The sequence below is a fragment of the Lactuca sativa genome, chromosome 8, assembly GCF_002870075.4.
Source record: "Lactuca sativa cultivar Salinas chromosome 8, Lsat_Salinas_v11, whole genome shotgun sequence".
Taxonomy (NCBI): Eukaryota; Viridiplantae; Streptophyta; class Magnoliopsida; order Asterales; family Asteraceae; genus Lactuca; species Lactuca sativa.
In genome coordinates, this window is record NC_056630.2 from 25,511,624 (window position 1) to 25,526,609 (window position 14,986).

At 34.8% G+C, this 14,986-nt stretch overlaps 1 protein-coding gene across 8 annotated transcripts; it reads right to left on the minus strand.

Moving 5' to 3' along the window:
* Nucleotides 1-95: 95 nt before the first annotated feature.
* On the minus strand, nt 96-4,737 carry LOC111877246 (uncharacterized). 8 transcript variants are annotated; one of them, XM_052767044.1, is made up of 9 exons: nt 4,286-4,499; nt 4,050-4,200; nt 2,223-3,525; nt 1,927-2,116; nt 1,708-1,811; nt 1,463-1,565; nt 1,070-1,377; nt 663-968; nt 96-590 (listed from the first exon to the last, which is right to left on the minus strand). In XM_052767044.1, the coding sequence occupies exons 3-9, from the start codon at nt 3,510-3,512 to the stop codon at nt 228-230; spliced, it is 2,664 nt and encodes an 887-aa protein (XP_052623004.1). In that variant the 5' UTR covers nt 3,513-3,525; nt 4,050-4,200; nt 4,286-4,499; the 3' UTR covers nt 96-227. The 8 variants fall into 8 exon arrangements, with proteins under 8 accessions (XP_052623004.1, XP_052623006.1, XP_052623001.1 ...); XM_052767046.1 differs by having other exon boundaries at nt 2,223-3,531; XM_052767041.1 differs by lacking the exons at nt 4,050-4,200; nt 4,286-4,499 and adding an exon at nt 4,593-4,737.
* Nucleotides 4,738-14,986: the final 10,249 nt, after the last annotated feature.

Below are 14,986 nucleotides of genomic sequence, written 5' to 3' on the forward strand. Positions count from 1 at the left end.
AGCTTTCTGAAAATTGATTTCTCAAATATTCCATAAAAAAATTCTTTAAAACAAAAATCACAAAACCATTACAGATTTTACACATTGAGATCCAGTTTTGCTGAAAATCATATAACGTTACAATCAAATAGAACAATCCTCCAAAAACAACTAGTCATTAACATCTTACAAGATACCAAAAACCAGATATTCAATTTCTTCTCAACATAACAATACATGTAAACATGCTAACGTTTCTTTCGGCGCTTGCTGCTCTTATGATCACTCTCACTCTCGCTCTCCGACTCAGACCCCGAACTAGAATCGGAACTGGAATCGGAATCAGAATCGGAACTGGAATCGGAATCAGAATCGGAACCGGAATCCGATTCCGACGCAGGCTTTTGTTGCATGATAAGTCGCGGCATGTTCTTGAGATACTCCCTCAAATTCTCGGTAATCCCACCAAGCCCAATCGAAGTAAAAAAATTGATGGAAAAACGCGTGTTCTTGGGGTTATCTCTCGGGAAAATCGACTCAAAATCCTCTTGCATCACCGGCTCACTCAACCGCTCGTTCAACAGCCGAATCCCAAGATGCTCAGACAGCTCCTGTCGTACAATAAAAGAAAAAGGGTAAAAAGGTAATTTTAATAATAATTAAAAAGTAAAAGTAAAAGTTACCTGGAAGAGGATCTTGATGAAGATTCTAGAAGAGGAAGTGGTGTCTTCTTCAGTGAGACGGATGTAAGCCAAGACATGCCAAGGCAAGGCGTCAGTCCCGAGGAGATGCGCGAAGAATTTCGCGACATTCCGGAGTTTGTTGGTCTCGAGGCGGTGGATCATGGAGTATTGCTGAACAAAACATTTTTCAAAATTTTCTTGATAGACTTTGTTGATCATGCAAAACCTTTGACCTAAAAGACCATAGTAACGAAGATATGTTCTCTCCTGACTACAGCATTCCAGTAGCATTATGCATAGCTCCATCTGTTCAACCAAAACTTAGACTTTTAGTTTACTTGTATCGAATTTGGAATGGAATGAATGATTCCGTTCCATCGTACAAACAAAACATTTGTTTTTCTTACCTCCTGTCCGGGTTCGAGTTTGATTTTGAGGAGCTTGTGACCGGCTTCTTCAAAGTCAACACTTGACATGATTGTTAGGTAGATTGTTCTTCGGAGATTGACAAGATTTGTTTCTGTTTCATCTCTGATTCTCATTTGCTCTTCATCTTCTTCTTCTTCTTCTTCTGAAGATTCATCTTCATCATCTGAATCCTCCCCACCACCTTCTTCTTCTTCTTCTTCTTCAGATTCGTCGCCAAGAATTGTTTTCTTCAGGTCTTCATACTTCTTTTCATTCTCAATGAAATCAGGATCCATCTTGAAAATATCTACAAACAACAAATACTGTTTTTACACTTGAAAATATCTACATAATGGAAAATTCATTTATAAATAAATAAATAAATTATGTACCTAGGGCAATCTCTGGATCGATTTTATCTAGAAGGGATACTTCATGTGTCAACTGATCTTCCAGCTCAACAAGATCCAACTCTGGACGTACAGCTGGATGCCCCTGTGTGTAGTAAAGTAAACATAACATGGTTGGAGATTAAAAATATATATATATATATATATATATATATATATATATATATATATATATATTTTAGTTGTAGATAGTAATGAAGATATGACAAGATTTTAAGATTTTAAACCTGAAACTTGGCTTTTCTTAATGCAAAGAGACCTTCAATCAAGAACTGCACCCTTTTGTCTATCTCTCCCTCATGAAGAATCCCACGAAATCGCTCAAAGATTCCTGAATAATAAATTTAGCACACAGAGTGTTGAAGAAACATGGTAACTTGGTTGATGCAATGACAAATGAAAAGAACGTACAATAAGATTTAAAAAAATACATTAAATTTACTCACCATGCAAACCTCGGGGAGATAGATCCTGAAGAATTGATCCACATTCTGTAACAAAACCAACAGCAACCTCCACACTGTCATCAGTGGGATTCTCCAATAGAGTTGTGAGTAGTTCAAGAGCAATAAGCTCATGAACTACCTGTTGGTTCACCAAATGAGCTATAAACTTAACAGCAGCAAGTAATTGAGGCTGTGAAAACACTTGGTGTCTGTCAGTATTAACTTAAAATAAATATATACTACTACTACTATATATCTCATAAAAGATATGTCAGATAGATGAAATAAGTGGGCACCTTGTCATTTCTCTTATATGCCCTTTGAAGCTGCAAGATAATCCTTCTGAGCAGAAGGTCACCAACTTCAGGGAATTTGGTGTTTACAACAGCAACCAGAGCTGCAAAAACGTCTGTAAAACCAGGAGATGCCATTTGAGACTTCATGCATGATCGACAAAACAGTCCTCTTCCTCTTATCAGATTTTCAGCAAACAACTCTGGGATGATGTTTTTGATGTTTGTGGCGTTGACCTTGTTGACCAATCCGTTTATACTCTTCCTTAATGCATCCCATGTCATTCTTTGATATTCCATACTGCTTTTATCTTGAAATTCACTCATCATACGAGCCAACTTAAATGGTGGAATATACACCCCTCCACTCTTTCCTAAATTAGTCATGCTTTCTTGCAAATCAGCCAGCTTTTGGAATCTTGGGCCTTCATCCGGTTTTTCTTTATCCCCATTTTGATCGCTTTTACGCTTTGACACATCATCATCATCATCATCAGTTCTTCTTCTATCTTCATGATCACCATTCCTCTTTCTGTCCCTTTTATAATCTTCATCTTTGTTCCTATTCCTTCTCCTTTTGTATTTATCATCTTCATCATCACTCCTTTTATCCTTACCCTTTCTCCCTCTCTTCCTGATTTCACCAATTTCCCTATCACTCGTATCCTCATACTTCCCTTTTCTACCACTTTTCCTGATCTCACCATCTTCTTCATCACTTATGTCCTCATTCTTTTTCCTGATTTCACCAACTTCTTCATCACTTTGATCATGTTCATCAATTCTTTTATTGTTTCTGTTGTTCTTATCATTTCCATCTTCATCATCACTCCTTATGTCCTTGCTCCTACCTCTTTTCCTCCTATCTTCATTCCTTTCCTTGTTCCTCCTATCATTACCATCTTCATCATCATCTCTTCTCCTGTCATTATCATCTTCCTCATCCCTACCTTTATCTTTCTTTTTGTCTCTCCTTTTATCATTTTTATCTTCATTGTCACTCCATCCATCTCTTCTCCTCCTCCTCCTATCATTAGCATAATCATCACCACGCCTCCTATCTCTTCTCCTCCTATCATTTGCATCTTCATCATCACTCCTATTCCTGTTCCTATCATTAACAATTTCCTTGTTCCTATCTCGTCCCCTCCTACCATCTGCATCTTCTTCATCACTCTTATTGTTGAGGAGCCTCCTCCTATCTTGACTGTCTCTTTCACTCCTGTATCTATCATCATCTCTTCTTCTCTTATATTTATCATCTTCATCTCTGTCCCTTTGTCGCTCCATCATTTAATCAGCTTACCTGTTACTTAAACAATGCCAGAAAGTCATTCAGTGCACATTAAGTAAGGACTGCAATGTATAAGAATTTATTGTTACCACTTTAATTATTTTTAAAAGTATTAAGTGATTAACAATTTAGCATTAAGATACATGTATCATGTATGAATACTAAACCAAAACAACACATTCAAATAATATGTAGCTAATAACATATAAATCTTTATATGGCTAAGGATCTGAATTTTTAAGATCTGAATTTCTAAGAGGGTCTGAATTTTTAACATGCTGTTTTGTTTGGTTGGGACATCTGAATTGTTGTGCTGAATTATTAAAATGGCCATTTTACCCTTCTGTTTTATTTTTTATTGAATTCAACTGTTTATTTAGAAAATAACTTAATGAATTTCTTAAATATGTATTTAAAAAAAATATAAGCACCATATAAAATCCAAATTTAGCATATATCAAAATTAACTTCCTGGTGTCAGGGCATAAATGAAGAAACAGATGTGGGAACCAATAAATACAGAAATAAGGACTCACCCAAAAATAAACCCTAATTTCACACAAGTCGTTTATGAGAATTGGTGTTTGGAGCATTTAACTTCGAAATATGAAATCAAGATCAAAGCTCATTAAAATGCTCGAATTCTGTTTCGAAGCGATAAAATCGAGTCCCCAAACATTCATCCATCTAGTGAACAGTGAATTACGACTCGCGAAGTCAGAAAAGAAAAAGGAAAAGGATTCAACAAGAATAAACGAAAAGATTATCATACGTATTTGGATTTCCACAGCAAAATCACCCCATCTTTTCAACGATTACAACCGAGTTTTTGTTTCCGGTGTAATGTATAATAACTGATGTCCTCGCAGCGTTCATCGCTCAGAATATATGTGAATTCGTAAGAAGAAGTATAAAGAGACATATGTATAGCATAAAACTAGGTTTAAATTAGGTGGAACTAGCGGCCGTATCAAAACGAACATCTTTGAGAAGAAAACACACACCTAAAACAAGCGAAATTCGAGAGACTGAAATGAAATTGAAATGGAGAGAGAAGAGTTCATACACATTTGACTTACAGGGAATCCTTTGTTAGTGAGCTCCGAATCCTGGAGATTTGTCGCTGTAATTTCTAGGGTGTGTATGTGTATGTGTATGTGTGTGCGCGCGTGTCGTGAAGAGAAAAGGGGAAACTTAAATGGTGACCCGATCAAACCTTCTGGATCTTTTACTAACCCGGCTTTTGAAAGAAAAAAAATCATTGAATTTTCAAGCTTTTATCTAAAAATTCATTGTTTTATTTTTCTTTTTTCAAATAAACCATTAAGATTTCTAATAAATTTCAAAAAAATCATTCGTAATTATTTTTCTTCAAAAACCATCATTAAAAAAACATGTTTTTTAATACAACATAATTTCTGACCATAGATCATAATTTGTTAACTAGCAAAAAATGAAAATGTTTCAATTTTGATTAAAATCAAAAACAAACTCCATAGATCATAGTTTGTTAACTACCAGGGAATGAAAATGTTTCAATTTTGATTAAAATCAAAAACAAACCGAAAATTTCGGTTTTATAATTTTGAAAATACTAAACCATCAATTTGTTGGTTTTGTTTCTTGTTTTCATGGAAAAAATTGTTGAGTTGTAAGGTTCTATCATTAACTCTCAATGTCATGTTTAATGTTTAAACTTTAATATACAACATAAATATCTTTACGGAACCATTATAACATACTTTCATATCAAACTTATTAAAAGTTAACAGAATTTGCGAGAAAGCCAAAAACTAAAATTGCAAAAAAGACCCGAAACATGACCAAAAAAACTAAACATAAATTTTGAATTTGAAAAGACCAAACCATTTTACAAAACCAACATTTTCTTTTTTGTTTTTATTGAAAAATTCAGTTTTATTTTGTTTCATATATCAAGGAATTCACACACACACACACACATATATATATATATATATATATATATATATATATATATATATATATATATATATATATATATATATATATATATATATATATATATATATATATATATATATATATATATAGTTTCATTTTGCAAAATAAGCATAATTCATAAATCATTTTGCAAAATGTTAAATTTCACAATTTTTTTCATGTTTAAATTATTTAACATAGTGCTATATGGTTTGTGGGTTTTTGCAAAAAAATCATATTTTTTTGTTTTTACCGAGTGTTCATCTTAATTATATGCATGGGGGCTTAGAGGGGGGTAAAGTGGACAACTGCATAGGGCCCAATTTTTTTCATTATATATTTTTATTTAAAAATACAAAATTATAATAAAGATAAGGACCATTTTTTTCTTGTTCGTCCTGAGCCTTTAAGAATATTTCATTTTTCAGGACCGGCCCTGATTATATGCTTAGTCAATGTGATAGTTACATAAACCGGCAGTCATTTGGTGATAGAACACCATCCTTTTTTTTGTAGAAATTTGATTTGCAAAAATTACATGTTTCGCAAAATAACTTTTATCTTGAAAGTATAATTTGTAAAAAGTTGAGTACTTTGCACATGTGTAATATGTTATTTTAAACATTTTTTGAAGAAACATTTATGTTAAGTAAAATAACTAAGTATAAAGTTTATGCATTCAAGAGATAAACAAAAAAGGAGAGAGAAAGGTCTTTATAAATTAAGCCTATAATATTTTTTATTAACTTTGTAGTAGCATAATTATGTGAATAATCTAAAACCTTTGTTCGGTGTTATACGCAAGAGTTTCAAAAGATAGTAAGTAGTTTTTATTAACTATAAGTCACCCAAAGTTGAAGATTGTAGGATTCTAATCTGAGATCCACTCATTTGTAAGTGTTTAACCCCAAGTGATCACCACTAGGTTGTCTATTGGGGTTAAAACTTTGGAAATTTTGTTTCGGTTTCATTATATGTTTTCTTTATTTGTTTTACAGTGCATCAAACCCCAACATGGATACCCAAATAAGCTAGTTGAAACACAAGAAGATGAGTTGAAAGAGTAATTTATTGATTGATTAAACACAACCTTCGAAATTGCAGACAAGAAGAAAGAAGTCGAATAAGATGGTATTGTTGAAATTAAAGAAATATGTTACATGGGTCTAAGTCAAACCTTGTAAAGGTTGATAATTCAAATTAGTGTATAGCCCATTTAGTCAATTTGATCCCCGTTGTTTGGCCCTTTTAGTTGTACTATATATATATATATATATATATATATATATATATATATATATATATATATATATATATATATATATATATATATATATATATATAGGTAAAGGTTCAAATGAGAACCAAAAAATGTTAAGAACCGTAAGAACCTCTAATTTTAGATGTTTATAAAGGGTTTAGGATTTAGGGTTTAGGGTTTGGGATGTTTATAAAGGGTTTAGGGTTTAGGGGTTAGGGTTAAGGGTTAAGGGTTTAGGGTGTTTATAAAGGGTTTAGGGTTTAAGGTTTAGGGTTTAGGGGTTAGGGTTTAGGGTTTAAGGTTTAGGGTTTAGGGTTTAGGGTTACCCTAAACCCTTTATAAACATCTAAAGTTAGAGGTTTTCTTACGGTTCTTAACATTTTTTTGATCTCATTTGAACCACTCCCTATATATATATATATATATATATATATATATATATATATATATATATATATATATATATATATATATATATATATATATATATATAGGGTTAGGATTAAATATGAATTGTAAAAACTATATGATTGTATGACCGATTCTTGTCCATTAGATTAAAAAAAATGGTGGTTAAGATGACAATGACATGATGGTAATAAGAAAGAAATTAATTATTTTATATTTTAAAATAATTGATATGGGTAAATATGACAATTTGCTCAACAACAATTTAATAAATTACTAATAGTAAAGGATTTCATTTCATAACCTCCATTCTTATTAAATCATTTTTGTCGTTACCACAATTACTAATGATTTTTCATAAACGAAAAGTTTGAGTAATTGTAGAAACATAACAAAAAATGGTTTGTTAATTTGTATTCTTTATGAATGCGACAATTATTATTTAAGAACGAAAAGGTTAAAAATATTTCTCTAGTTTATATTCTTAAAGAATTATGTATTCATGATCAACGTTTTGGTTATCAGTGACCATAATTAATCGTCACATAAAAAATGGTTTTTGTTTATATTCTTTAAGAGTATAACGAATGTCTTGTTAGTAGCCATATTATTTAAGAATGTAATAGTTAAAAATAGGTTTTTAATATGTGTTCTTAAAGAATTACATATGAATTTTGCAATTAATTGAAAGAATTTTAAGAGAATGACTATTAATTGAAAGAATTTTAAGAGAATGACTAACTATAAATAGTTGAAAATGAGAATAGGATGATCATGTTTTACTTTGAATTCTTTAAGAATGACTAAGATTTATATGTAAGCATGTTCTTCAAAATAAAATGGTTGAAAATGATGCATTCTTAAAGAATTGGGTTATATAGAACCTTATTTAACGGATGAACTGATGAAGTAAATTATACATTATATACTTGGTCCAGAATGATTAACCCAATCATATATAACCGTATTCTTCAAAATTAATTATATATGAATTTAAAATATATAATAATTAATTTACTTAACTAAATTACTTTAACACCCTTATCATATATATATATATATATATATATATATATATACTAATAATATAAATAGAATAATATAAATAGTATGATACCTAATAAAACTATAATTTAAATAGTAAATGATAAAACAAAATGAAGGCTTTAAAATAAAACTGTGATTTAAGTATATTGTTGTTTATATTTTTTATTTATACATTTTTGTATTTATTTGTCACACCCCGAAACCGATGGCGAAAACGTTCCGGGACGGAGGACGTCATGAAGTATCGCAACCAATGTACATAGTAAGCATAGTAGGCACAAAACATTACATTACATATGAATATTTACATTTGTTTGAAAGCAAAATGTTACAAAAGTTATACATATATATATCATATGAACAAAAGTTAAGACGAGTCTTCTGTATGCTCCGTCTTCTCCAAAAGATAGTTGTGTACCTGTCTAATGTGGATATGAGAATACCAGCAATTTGAAAATCAGCATAAAGCTGGTGAGTTCATAAGCGGTTTATTTTTGTAAAAGAATAGGTTTCCTTTGGTTTTTCTGAAAAAGTCATTATCCAAGAAAATCTCATATTTTCTTATATGTGAGTTAGTTATTCGTTATTCTACAATTTGATTAGGAACAGCTCGTTATCTCAGGAAACCCCTATTTTTGTTGGAATAGTGTCTAAGGTTGCAACTATATTTGGCAAGTATTTGACCCGGTTGTGCATGGTCCTTTTGGGTTGCCTTCACCATAGCAACTTGACAGGATGATTTATAATGAGAGAAGAAATATTATTAATATATTATGAGAATAATATAGGGAATAATTATATTGTTATTTGATTAATATAAGTCATAAATTAATTAGGAATTAATTTGGTGACTTAAAGAGATTAATTGAATAAAGGGGCATAAACTGTCAATTGTATGATAGTTGTACTTTGGGCTATTATCCTTAATAGATAAGGGGTGTACGATTTTAAGGTTAGGATAGACCTAGAAATCGTCCAAGGCTTATCATAAGGAAATTGGATTGCTTAGGGCCTAAGTTATCCAATTAGGGTTTAAGGGTGAAACACTAGGAGCCTCACTAGGATAAATAGACCCTTGGGGTCAAGGAAATCGGCACTCTTGCCTTTGAAGAAACCCTGGCCGATTTCTTGCCCTCCTCCCTCTCTCTGTAATAATCCTCTTGCTAAGTTGGTGTTTGTAAGCCATTAGAGGAGTGACACTTGTGACTCTAAAGCTCCAAGGACAAGAAGATTCAAGCAAGTGATTCAAGGTAATCTTCCAAATCTGATTTCTTATGTTATTATACTAGAATTATCATTAGAAGTCTTGGATGCAATGCATGTTCAATTAGAGAAACCTAGATCCAAGCATTAGGGTTTGTATGTGCACATAGGAATGTTCTTATGGCTCAAACCCATCAGTGGTATCAGAGCCTTGATTGGTTTCTATTGAATTGTTGCATTAGTTGCTTGATTGTTATTTGCAAAATTTGATTTTTGTGTTTCTGCCTGATGAACTCGGCGAGTCCCATGGTGGTACTCGGCGAGTCCATTGTGGTACTCGGCGAGTTCGAGCGTCAGAAAGAGCTAAGTTCGGGATTTCTTGCTGTTTATCTTATGGAAACTTGCCTTTATCTTAATGGGTCAATATAAATCCGATTTTAATATATATTTGAGTATATCCTTGACCTAATTAAAGATATTTACCAATAAATTGAATAATAATTTCCTTATGTGATAATTGATTGATTATTTTATTAAATTGGTAAATTGTTTTGCAAGAAATAATTAAATAAATCAAATATGGATAATTATGTGATTAAATGTTAATTTGGATTATTTGTTATTTGATCCCTTATGTTTTGAAAAGTTTAAAACTTGTCCTCAAGTTTTGAAATTTATGTTTTGTGATTAAAAGTTTAATTTAGACAATTTAAATTTCAAACCCTAGAATTTTACAAGTTTAAAATTCAACCCTATACTAATATAATATTACAAGATTAATATATATATATATATATATATATATATATATATATATATATATATATATATATATATATATATATATATATAATTAAAATGCTAGTCTTACCATTAGTAGGCCTCATTCACGAAGCCGGTCTAGAAGGTGGGTATAAGGTTGCTGCCTATAAAATGGCGCTTAATGGGTGTACACTCTCACCCACCGCTTGCTTGACTGGTGGAGGGTCGTTAGCCGAACGGGTAGGATAGGGCAACTCTATCTCCTCATTAATAAGTATAATGAACCTATAAAGTAACTACATGTTTTTCAAATTCCCAATCCTAGTTACTTTAGGAAAAGTGAATTGATTCAATCCCATGAAATTACACTTTGCACCCTTGCTAAGAAGTTAGTGGAGCGTGTGTGGTTTACCGGCACTTCGAATAGGCGATTGTTACAATGAAGGCACCATGTACATTTGCATGGTTATTCACACCCACTTTGTGATCCTCGGTATCCCAGTCACAAACGAGAGGGACATATCGAGATTTAAACATGCCATTGAAAAGTTCAATGAATCTCATCGAAACCTAGGAATTCTCAATACACTTAGAACTTAAGGTTAGGTTTTCATGGTGGAGAATTAGTGAATCGTCATTCACTTACCTTCAAATTGTTTGCATGTTAGATTACGACATCCCTTTTCTAATATGTAAATAATGTTGTTGGATCCTAGCCCTAAATTTTCTTATTGGGTGATTATTAGGGATTCAAATTCTAATCAATATTTGTCCTTTCTATTTGTAGATGTCGAACGCGAACAACGTTGCTGCTAGTTCATTCACATTGATGAGCCTTTGCCAAAAGCTGACTTTTGATGGAACGAACTTTAGCGAATGGATAAGATACATTTGCACGATTGCTCGCTACGAGGACAAGGAGTATGTCCTCAACGAAAAGCTCGAGAAGATCAATCCAGAAATCGCTACTCCAGCTGAAATGGCTGCTTTTGAAACTCATGAGCGTGATGCAACGAAGGTTCATTGCATCATGATAGCCACAATGAACGCCGAATTCCAAAAGTCCTATGAGGACATGTACCTGTACGATATGCATCAAGACTTATTGGAGAGATACCATCAAAACGCGAGGCAGGAGCGTTACGAGATTTTCACTAACATGATCTCCGCTAAAATGGGACATGGAGAATCTCTAACCGTACACTTGCAAAAGATGCAAAGGTATGTCGATCGTCTTCGCAAGTTGAATGTTGACTTTGGGGAAGACTTGGTTATCGACATGGTCCTTCACTCCTTGCCTCCGTGTTACAACCAATTTAGGATGACCTACCACATGAACAAGGAAGAGGTCACCCTAAGTAAGCTCCAAGGTCTCCTTAGGGTTGTTAAGAGCAACCTCAAGGGCAAGTCTGTTGCACCCACTCCCAATCCACCCGTTACTCCTGTTTTGGCCATTGGGCAGGGAAGAGGCAAGAAGAGGAAGGCTTCGTCTAAGAGCCACCGCAAGGGAAAGTCCCGAGATGGTTCCTCTTCTAGTGGGACCAAAGTTGATCCTGCTAAGCCCAACCCAAACCCAAAGGAGGCAGAGTGATACCTGCAAGCTATCAGGGAAGGAAAGATCAAGTCATCTTTCGCAGGTATTTATACAATTAAATCTAATGATTCATCTCATGCTATTTCTTGGGTCCTCGATATCGGTTGTGGTTACCATATTTGTTCTGAATTGAGGGACTAAGAAGAAATAGGGATGTGGAGCGTGGAAGAATAAATCTAATCATGGGGAACAGAAGATCGTCGCCTGTGACCAAGATTGGAGTGTATTCTCTAGTGCTTAGGAATGGATTATGTTTAGATTTGAGCAATTGTTGCTATTCGCCAGAAATGGCAAGAAACATCATTTCATTTCATGGTTTTTTTAGACAAGGATTTAGATTTTCTTTTAATAATGAGAATGGTTCTATTTATGCTTATCTAAATGGTGTCTTATATTTTGAGGTAATGCCATGTAATGGAATTTATGAAACTGTTATGATTGTAGATAACCTAGGAAATGATGTTTTATACATGGATTCTTCCAATAGTATGGATAAAGCATCCTTGTGGCATTGTCGTCTTGGACATGTCAACAAGAAGCACATAGCCCAACTCCAAAAGGATGGAGTGTTGGAGTCATTCGACCTTAGGGAAGATGACACATGCGAATCTTGTTTACTTGGAAAGATGACCAAGTCACCCTTCACTAGCACATGTGAAAGGGGTGAGGGTTTATTGGACCTCATACATACCGATGTATGTGGACCCTTTAGATCAACCACCAAGGATGGGAACCGCTTCTATGTGACTTTTACCGATGACTATAGTAGATATGGGTATATTTACTTAATCAAGCAAAAGTCAGAAACGTTTGTAAAGTTCAAAGAGTTCAAAAATGAAGTGGAGAATCAATTGGGCAGGAAAATCAAGATGCTTCGATCTGATCGAGGAGGAGAGTACCTAAGTCTTGAACTCCACGACTATCTAAAGAGTGTGGAATAGTTTCACAATTGACACCGCCTAGGACACCGCAGTTGAATGGTGTGGCAGAAAGGCGTAATCGAACCTTGTTAGACATGTTCCGCTCTATGATGATTCGTGCTTCACTATCTATCCTATTCTAGGGGTATGCCTTAGAGACTGCCGCCCATATCCTTAACCGAGTCCCTACTAAGAAGGTTGCCAAAACACCTCACGAGATGTGGACAGGGAAAGCTCCCTCGTTAGCACATATCAAGGTTTGGGATTGCGAGGCTTTCGTAAGACGAGATACTCACGACAAGCTCGAACCTCGTAGTGAGCGATGTATTTTCATCGTTTACCCGCAGAAATCCTTTGGATATCTCTTCTATAGACCGAGTGACAATGTAGTCTTCGTTGCGAGGATAGGAGTTTTCCGAGAGCAAATATGAAGAAAGATTTGTCTTTGAGTCAAACTAAGAATAAATAGGCATTTGAAAGAAGAAACAATTTAGAACTCATAAGCCAAGGAGACAATGGGAGGCAAATCAAGCTTGAAGAGATTCAAGAATCGATAGATGAAGGAACCTCTACCGCTGGCACTCAACCCGAGGAGGAAACTCCGGTTGAACCTATTAACCAATCCTTACCTCTTAGACGTTCCGAAAGAGTTAGAGTTCAACCCCAGTTTTATGGTTTTCATATTACTACCGAAGGGGACACGTATATTAGTGATGGTACACTAGTAAATCTAGATGAACCTAATAGCTTTAAGGAAGCCATGGCAGGCCCGGAGTCTGAAAAATGGAAAGAGGCAATGGACAGCGAGATCCAGTCCATGTATGACAACCAAGTTTGGAATTTGGTTGATAATGTGCCCGGACGTAAGACCGTTGGGTGCAAATGGATCTTCAAGAAGAAGACCGACGTGGATGGAAATGTACACACATATAAGGCGCGATTGGTTGCGAAGGGCTTTACTCAAACTCCCGGAGTTGACTATGATGAGACCTTCTCACCAGTTGCGAAGATAAAATCTATTAGAGTGATGCTAGCTATTGTTGCATTTCATGATTATGAGATTTGGAAAATGGATGTCAAGACCGCTTTCCTTAACGGGAAATTGGCTGAGGATGTTTACATGGCTCAGCCATAGGGTTTTGTTGATTCGAAGCATCCAAATAGAGTGTGTAAGCTTGAGAAGTCCATTTATGGACTTAAGCAAGCGTCTCGCAGATGGAATCTTTGCTTCGATGAGAAAGTCAAAGAGTTTGGATTTGTACGGAGCGAAGATGAATCGTGTGTATATGTCAAAGCCAGTGGGAGCATAGTTAGATTTCTCGTTCTTTATGTCGATGACATACTACTCATAGGAAACGACGTCCTGACTCTGCAGGAAGTTAAGTCCTGGCTCGGGAAGTGCTTCGCTATGAAGGACCTCGGAGAAGCTTCCTATATCTTGGGAATAAGGATAGTGAGAGAACGAAGTAAGAGACTAATAGGACTTAGTCAGAATACTTACTTAGATAAAGTACTAAAACGTTTTAGTATGGAAAATTCGAAGAAGGAAGAATTACCGATACAAAGTAATGCCAAGTTAAGTAAGACTCAAAGTCCGAGTACCGAAGCCGAAATAGCATAAATGAGTCGAGTACCATACGCTTCCGCAGTTGGCTCAATCATGTATGCTATGACCTGTACTCTCCCTGATGTAGCCTTTGCTTTGAGCATGGTTAGTAGATATCAAGGGAACCCTGGCAGAGCCCATTTGATTGCGGTCAAGAATATCCTTAAGTACCTTCGGAGGACCAAGGAATGGTTTTTGGTCCTTGGGGGAAGTGATGACTTGAAGGTGCGAGGGTATAGTGACGCCAGCTTTCAAACCGACAGGGACAACTACCGTTCGCAGTCGGGCTGGGTCTTTACCCTTAATGGAGGAGCGGTAACTTGGAAGAGTTCCAAGCAGGAAACCGTAGCTGATTCAACGTGCGAATCAGAGTACATTGCAGCGAGCGAAGCGTCAAAGGAGGCAATATGGTTAAAGAACTTCATTGGTGATCTTGGAGTTGTGCCTACCATCAAAGAGCCTATGGAGATTTTCTGTGATAATGAAGGAGCGGTTGCCTTGACCAAGGAACCGAGGGATCATGGTAGATCTTGTCATATCGACAGAAAATATCATTTCATTAGACATCGAGTAGAAGAAGGACACCTCGTGGTGAGGAGGATATCATCAGAAGATAACCTAGCAGATCCACTTACGAAGGGACTGAGTAGGGTTAAGCATTTACAGCATGCTAGGAGTATTGGGCTGAGAGATGATATTAGATTAGATTA

What these genes read in the sequence shown, in the direction of transcription:
- LOC111877246 (XM_052767041.1), bottom strand. Translation starts at nt 3,512, where the DNA reads ATGATGGAGCGACAAAGGGACAGAGATGAAGATGATAAATATAAGAGA. An exon ending in CATATAAGAGAAATGACAAG is followed by an intron (nt 2,117 to 2,222) that starts GTGCCCACTTAT and finishes GTGTTTTCACAG; the next exon opens with CCTCAATTACTTGCTGCTGT. An exon ending in TAAGAAAAGCCAAGTTTCAG is followed by an intron (nt 1,566 to 1,707) that starts GTTTAAAATCTT and finishes TACTACACACAG; the next exon opens with GGGCATCCAGCTGTACGTCC.